The sequence below is a fragment of the Helobdella robusta genome, assembly GCF_000326865.2.
Source record: "Helobdella robusta unplaced genomic scaffold HELROscaffold_40, whole genome shotgun sequence".
NCBI lineage: Eukaryota > Metazoa > Annelida > Clitellata > Rhynchobdellida > Glossiphoniidae > Helobdella > Helobdella robusta.
Window position 1 is genome coordinate 36,659 of NW_008704903.1, and position 8,697 is coordinate 45,355.

General features: G+C 31.4%; 1 protein-coding gene across 1 annotated transcript in view; it reads right to left on the reverse strand.

The window, feature by feature from the left end:
- Nucleotides 1-6,844: 6,844 nt before the first annotated feature.
- HELRODRAFT_176843 (hypothetical protein) overlaps nucleotides 6,845-8,697 on the reverse strand; it is a gene marked incomplete at both ends in the record, with an annotated part of 4,457 nt that continues 2,604 nt past the window's right edge. Inside the window, 3 exons of the mRNA XM_009025103.1 lie at nucleotides 6,845-6,934; nucleotides 7,885-8,107; nucleotides 8,363-8,488. Coding sequence (XP_009023351.1) covers nucleotides 6,845-6,934; nucleotides 7,885-8,107; nucleotides 8,363-8,488 — 439 coding nt within the window. The remainder of the gene's footprint in view (nucleotides 6,935-7,884; nucleotides 8,108-8,362; nucleotides 8,489-8,697) is intronic.

Sequence of the window (8,697 nt, forward strand, 5' to 3'; positions counted from 1 at the left end):
CTTTCCTTTACACTCTTCGTTCGTCAACATTGTTGCTGCTTTTTATGGTGAAAATTATAAAAAAAATTATAAAAATATGATAATTATCATTCAATCAATCGTTTAATAAACCATTTAATCATTCAATCATTCAATCAACCATTCAATCAATTGATCAACCAAATATTATTCCCCCAAACATTAAAATTATTAGCGGTAATATCACACAACTTTTCGCTGAAATAAAACACAAGATTTAAATGAATTCCCATACAATTGAATAAAATTCCGAGAAATATAAACGAACAACAACCCAACAACCTCTGTATAAACTGTTTCTAATAACGCTGACAATCTTGACAACCTAGAAATATAATTGTATTTATGTATGTGTGTGTCTATGTGTATGTGTATGTGTGTGTGTATGTGTGTGTGTGTGTATGTGTGTGTGTGTGTATGTGTCTCTCTGTGTATGTGTCTGTCTGTGTTTGTGTGTGTGTATGTGTCTGTCTGTGTTTGTGTGCGTGTTTTTGTGTGGGTGAGTGTGTGTGTTTGTGTGCATGTGTGTGTGGTGTGTGTTTTTCTCTGTGTGTTTGCGTGTGTGTGTGAGTGAGTGGTGTAGTTTATTTTCACTTCTAGGTTAAGTAGTATTTGCTCAGATGTTTGCAAGAGATTCACATTTGATTACACTGAGTTATTGTTATTATTCCTATTATTATTATTATTATAAACTTATTATTTGTTTTTAAATATTTTTTCAAGTTAATTTTTTAATAATAAAAAAATAAATATAGAGAATAAAAAAATGAAAGGTAAATAATAATTATTATTTACAGAGATGGGCAGTAACGTAATTCAAGTAATGGAATCACGTAATTCAAATTACAATTTTAATTTGCATCGAAATTACTTTTTAAGTAATTGATAATTTGTATTCTAGTAATTTGATCTTTCATGTAATTTGGTAATTTTAAAGTAATTTCAAATTACATTTTGACTAAAAAATATAGTTTATATGTAAGGGAACAGATATACATACTTACACAAATTATTATTAATAATATTGTTATTATTGAAAATTTTTTTTATCTTGAAGTTCTAAAAATTTTTAAATTCTCAAAATTTAATTCATTAAAAATTTCATTCGCTACATCAAAGTAGTTTACTTCTTTGATGTTTGACGCTTCTTTATTTTCTTTCTTTATTTCTTTCTTTCTTTCTTTCTTTCTTTCTTTTCTTCTTTCTTCAGTTGTTCATTAAACGATCGAACAAATTGTTGATGAAAAGAAAGTAACTTAATAAATGAATATAAAAATGACATCAAAGAATATCAGCGCAAAGAAAAATCAACAATGTCTAAATAACTTCATAAAAATTTTTTTTCTTCATTTATTCAAAACTGGTTTGATGTAATGCAATTTCATGTAATTTGAAATTAGTAATCTGTAATTAGTAACTTGGCTCTTTTGTTAAATGTATTTTGTAATCTGTATCGAAATTACAATATAGTGTATAATTTGCCCATCTCTGATTATTTATACTGTTATTGATTGTAGTAGGAATTGGTAAAAGCTTTAGCAATAGCAGTAGTATTGTTGTGTGCGTGTGTCTTTATGTGTGTCTGTCTGTTTGTGTGTGTCAGTGTGTTTGTATGTGTCTGTATGTTTGTGTGTGTCTGTGTGTTTGTGTGTGTCTGTGTGTTTGTGTGTGTCTGTGTGTTTGTGTGTGTCTGTGTGTTTGTGTTGTGTGTTTGAGGTCTGTGTGTTTGTGTGTGTCTGTGTGTTTGTTTGTTTGTGAGTGCCTGTTTGTTGGTGTGTGACTGTATGTTGATGAGTGTCTGTGTGTATTTGTGTGTGTCTGTGTGTTTGTGAGTGTTTATGTGTGTGTGTGAACACTCATTCACCAGATTGACTGTTTAATCGTAATCTTTGAGGAAAAATTTTTAGTTGTAGCATGCCGAACTTGTTTTAAACGCTGTTTACCTCCAGCCTTTTCAAAATAAATTTTTTTTACTGCAATCAGGGCAGGCCAGAAAATCTTCAATGACTCGGGGCAAAAGTTTTGGCTGTTGCCCGAAAAACTTTTTGGTCATCACAAAACTTTCCGATCGCCCGAGTTGCTATCCTAGTTTTTTACGACCTTCCCGTTTTTGTGCCTTTCAGATATTTGCGGTCTCGGATCTTTTTGACCCGGGTCAGGCAATCTACCCTCTTTTACACCCTTCTGGACAGCCCTGATTGCAATCTTCATCACTGATTGGCCGACCATGTTAGCATTCGTTTAATTTAATTTTGCTCTTTATTCAATGAATGAAAAATATAGTGGACGGATTTTTAAATATTTATTAAAATAAAATTGTGAAAAAAGTATCATTTGTCTTTGTCTAAATAAAAGTTTCATGAAATTAATAAAAAAGCAAAAACAAAATGCAGAAGCGAAAAAATAAATATTATTGATCATTCTAGAATGAGAAAGTGTTCTATGCAAAAAAAACGTACAATGATCCGTCTTACGTGACTTTATTATTGTTGTTACCATGATATTGTTTATAATGAACGAAATTAAGCTCTACAATTGTTTGTCACTTACATGTTTAACAATTCATCCATTCATTCATTCATTTATTCATTCATTCATCCATTCATTCATTCACCTATTTATTCATTTTTTCATTCGTTCGTTCATTCTACAATAATCACAATCCTCGTTTAAACATTTATCAGTCGATCCACAAATAAACTGATAATTCTTCTAATCAATCATTCATTAATTCACTCAATCAATTATTCATTCACCTATCCATTCAACCATTTGTTCATTCATCCATCCATCCATCCAGCCATTTATTCAACCATCCAACCATCCATTCATCTATCCATTCATTCATTCATTCGTTCGTTCGTTCGTTCATTCATTCATTCGTTCATTCATTCATTCATTCATTCGTTCGTTCGTTCGTTCATTCATTCATTCATTCCTTCATTCATTCATTCATTCGTTCATTTATTCATTCATTCATTTTAGACATCTTCATGATGGCATCCCCTTCATACCTCAACCACACCCACTTTCCAACGTCGCTGATTTTCCTTGCTCCCGTTCTGAAATAATTATTATTCATAATTGTTATTATATATATATTTTTTATATTTATACATAATTGATCTACTAAATCATTCTTTCAATCACTCGTTCGTTCGTTCGTTCGTTTGTTCATTCGTCCATCCATTCATTCATTCATTCCTGTATCTCAATCTGGTTTCAGACCTGCTCACAGTACTGAAACTTCTTTACTTAAAATACACAATGATATTCTTCTCCCTAGTGACAGTAGTAATCTTACTCTTCTTCTTGCTCTTGACTTTTCCTTTGCCTTTATTACTGTTGATCATACTATTTTCTTGAGGCTGCTAGACCAATTTTTTAATATCACTGATTCTTGTAGATCCTGGTTTTCTTCCTATTTCTATAATCGTTTTTCTTCTGTTGTTCTTAATAATTCTACTTCCAACTCCTCCAAAACGCTTTTTCTGGCCCTTATTTCTGGAACTCTCTACCTATTTATCTGACTACTTCTCCATCACTTACGAAGTTCAGAGCGGATCTCAAGACCCATCTGTTTGCAAAATTCATTGAGGAGCGTTGTTGAACATCGCGGAAATAGCTCTTTACAAGCTAATTGATTGACAGACGCAGAAACTGTAACAACATGCAAGACAGTAAAACAAAATTAAACAAATAAGTCATTTTAAATAGTAGTATTGCTCTATCTCTGTATACAAAAACCTTTCGTAGAATTTCAGACAGCTGTTGTTTCCTTCCATGCATACAAAATCGATCTTCGTAACATTCTCACTCTTAGCTACCTGGTATTAATGTTAGCAATGATGATGACGATGATGTTGACGATAGTAGTGATGATGATGATGGTGATAGTAGTGATGGTGATGATAGTAGTGATGGTGATAATGACGATGATGGTGTTAGTTGTCATAATGATGATGACGATGATGTTGATGTTAGTTGTGATGATGATGTTGATGGTGGTAGTTCTGATGATGATGACGACGATGATGATGACGATGATGATGACGATGATGGTGATTGATGATGCTGATATAGATCACGATAGTGATGTCGGTTGTGGCGTTGATAATGATTATAGTTAATGATGAAGATGATGATGATGGTTGCTTCATTATATTGCTGATAAAGTCACAGCAAAGTTTGTAACTTTGTCAAAGTTTAAAAAAATTTATACTAAATAAACAAATAGCTTCATAAAACATTTAGAAACTTCATAGACAAAAAAAAAATAACACGCGTATAACATACGAAGAAAATGCCGAAAACTGAGCGCATCTAACACGTTTGCATTTGATACACGCGGTTCTCTTCGCAGACCAAGCACCTTTAACTTTATGACCACAATATGGTTTGCGCTATAGCGTAATGGTTAAAGTGCCTGGCATCGTTGCACTAACTGACCACGTTTGAATGCAAAGATATTCTTGAATACCACATACAACAGCGTGTGTTTCAGGTGTGTTTACGTATCTAAAGAGAGAATTGAAAGAGAAAAATTTGTCGTCCAGTTAGTCGTGCGATAGTACGTCTAATTACATTTTAGCCGGCTAGTGACAGAAACCTGCATGAATCTCTTCATCAGTTTCGATCCAACCCTTCCACTCCTGTGTGCTTCTCTCACGAACCACAGCTCCAGGTGTATTATCCTTCCGTAGTAAGAATGAAACGTGTCAAAAAACATGATCATACCAAGGAGTTGATTTGTTGTCGTTGTTGTGGCTGTTGTAGCTATGGCCGTGGATGTTGAAGTTGTGGCTGGAGATGTCGTTGTAGCAAAGTTAAACGTCTTTCCAGATGATTTTGCCGTGACGTCCAATGTAGTCGATCTTACGTTCGGAGTTGTTGAGTTCGTATCTTGTGGTGTTGTAATTGTTGTTTCTTCTGTTAGTTTTAATTATTCATTGTTCATTTGTTGTTGCTGTTGTTGTATGTTTGTTGTTGTTGTATGTTTGTGTAGTTTATATGTTGCGGTTTTAGGTGTTTTAATAGTATTTTAAATAGTGTTGATGTTGTTGTTTAATAAGCAGTATCAGAGTTATTACCACTAGAGTTACTATCGACTAAAACGAATAATTTTTTGTAACACCAACACAGAGGTTATCAGTGAAAATGTTTATGATAGTTTAAAAATTAGAAAAAAATAATATTTGACTGAATAATAATAAATCAATAAAAATTATTTGTGAAATATTTGCATATGTAAAAATTTGCATATGTTAAACGACCTACCATATTTGCCAAGGACATCTTCAGCTACCAGACATCTATAACTGGGTGTTGGGCCAAACCCTTCCTTTTCAAGTACTTCATTATCATAATTTATTCATCATTTCATAATTAACATTTATTTATTGCTTCGTTATGATAATTTAATTTTTTATTCGTTATCGAGATTTTTCATTAATTCATCAAGTCATCTTAAATTTATTATCCATTTTAATGGAATATTAAGCCATCTCTCTCTTTCTCTCTCTCTTTCTCTCTTTATCTCTCTCTTTCTGACTTTTTCTTTTTTTTACATTCTCTTTATCTCTAATACTACTATTATGATAATAAAGCGAGGGGCAATTATCATAATTTATAATAACAAATTGTAATTACCAACTTGGAACAGTGATGGCCGGTCGGATGCCGAGGTTTTCATGTACAGCCATCTCCTGTTTTCCACGATTGCGTAATAATAATAATAATAATAATAATAATAATAATAATAATAATAATAACGACGACGTCATCAGTGACGTCATCATTATTGTAAATAAAAATTTCATCATTAAATCGTTTTAAACACGTTTTTAGTCTTCAATTTGGACCTTATGGTCAAAATAATCATCGTCACCGTTATTAATTTATATTTATTCACCAATATTATAATTGTTGGGTTAAAATAATCATCATCGTCGTCGTCGTTATCATCATTACCACGACTATCCTCATAATCATCATCAACAGCAAAAACTTTGTCATCATCGTCGTCATCATCATCACAATCATCTCTAAAGAAAGAAACCAGATCATCATCATCATCATCATCATCATCATCATCATCATCATCATCATCATCGTCATCGTCATCATCATCATCATCATCATCATCATCATCATCATCATCATCATCATCATCGTCGTCGTCGTCGTCGCAATCATCCCACCATTATCATCTTCCAGATTTCCTCGCAATCTTCCTTCCGGCACCACCTCACGTTCACTCTATCCTTCATTCCTTCGTCACCCTTTTTTGTCATCGGCATCTCTCCATTCATTTTATTCATCCCCTTCATTTCTCCCCCTGATGGAATGAGAAATTTAATAGTGACGAATACGATAGAAGTGATATATATATACATATATATATATATACAAATTCTGCGATAGAAATAAATCTTGACTCTAGTTTTTTTATTATTTGATCGCCTTTGTACACATTCATAATAACGAGCAATGATGTTAAATTACACATTATTTTAATCTTTTAATTATTATAATATTTGATCATTTTATATTTAATTGTAATTATTATTATTATTATTATTATTATAACAAACAACCAATCACATACTAAACTCTAGCCAGTAAGCTGGTGATCCGAGAAAGTTTAAATCTAACTTTACAATAATGAAATAACCTCCCGCACAAAGAATTATATACCGATTTCATTTTCGCTATTTGCCTGTATTATTATTATTATTATTATTGATATTATTATTATTAAAAATCTTTTATATATAAAAATATTAATACAAATTTTATCTTTGACTTTAAAATAATTCTATTTAGTTTAAAATTCATTGAATAACTTTCGGCTGAACGTCAGGCTGGCAAGTCGAAGTCTAAAGTCAAGGAGAGTATTCGTAAAAGAGTTATATATCTACGTTTGTGTGTGTATGTTTGTGTGTGTGTGTGTTTGTGTGTGTGTGTGTGTTTGGTTGTTTCACTATAGTTTCTTCTTATCATTATTTATAAAACAACCCTATTATAGGCCATACTTACATGTCTGTTTTATGTTTTCTTTAACGAAAATATTCTTTGAAAAAGGATCATATCAATCATTTGAGCAATATAAAAATTAAGTGTGTGTGTATGTGTGTTCGTATGTGTGTGTGTGTGTGTGTGCGTATGTGTGTGCGTGTGTGTGTGCGTGTGTATGTCTGAGTGTGCCTGTGTGTGTACGTGTGTGTAGTGTGTGTGTGTGTCTTTGTGTTCGTGTGTCCGTATGTAAGATAACGAAACTATATATTTTAACATTTGAAATAAATATTATTGATAATATTATTAATTATCACGCTGAAAATAATATTTTAAGAATAATTAATTATAACCTAACAACTATAAATAAATTTTCTTCGACATCTTAGTTCCCTTCGCCATCGTTGTTGTCCTCATCCTCCTTCTTCTTCCTCACTCTCACGTAAAACTTCCTCTTCTTTTTTGCTATAAATTATAATAATAATTATTATAGTAGTAATATTAACAAAGGTAATAATAATATTAATAATATTAATAATTATAATATTAATAGTGATAATAACAATAATAATAACAACGGTAAATATAACGATAATGATTACGATAACGAGGATAATAATAATGATAAGAAGATAAGAAGAAGAAGATTAAGAAGAAGAAGAAGAAGAAGAAGAAGAAGAAGAAGAAGAAGAAGAAGAAGAAGAAGAAAAAGGAGTAGAAGAAGAAGAAGAAGAAGGAGTAGAAAAAAAAGAAGAAAAAAGAGAAGAAAAACAATAAGGATAAAAAAAATTATAACAATAATAATGAATCATGAAACAAACGCTGATCTGAGGTAGATGAACTCTCAGTAACTTCCCCGCTAGCTCGATACCCATCCCCATTCATGCTACTTTCAGCCATTTTCCCGCCATTTTTTTTCATTCCTTTATCCGCGGCTAGCGTTCCATCCACGTATCTCTTTTCTAGCTTGTCGTAAAATTGTCTCCTTCTTTCTCTCTCATCCCTCATAATTTTCTCCCCGATTTCGTCACTGTCTCTCTCCAGCCTCATTCTCTCTAATTGCTCTTCTAGTTTTCTGTTTTTATTTTGTTTTAGTTTTTTTCATAATAAAATAATGATGATTATTGTTATTATTATATATTAATTTTTGCATATTAATTAGTGTTAATGTTCAAATGTGTTTAACAATTATTATCTCATTTACTTATCAGTCAGTCACTCAGTCAGTCATGTTATCAATCATTCATCTCTCCATCAATCCATTCATTCATTTATTCGTTTGTTTGTTCATTCATTCATTCGTTCACCTATCCATCAATCAATCGACTACTTTTTTTTAGCATCCTCTCTTATATTCTTATCTCTCGTTCTCTTCTTCTCCCTCTCTTCAAGATTCTTGCGTTCATCACTGTTCAACTGCTGGTACTGGTTTCTGGATTGAATTTTTTTAAAATTTCTGTTAAAATGGTTAATAAACGAATTTTATAAAGTAATTTGGAGTTAAATTTTGTTTTTTTGTGTTTTTTATTTAAATTAATTGTCCTTTAAAAATTTCTGTTGAATAATATTTAGGAATTATTTCTTTATAATAATTAAATCAATGTTGAAATTGATTCTAATATTTTGTTTACTTTTATCAATTTTTTATCTGTAATACCCGATATA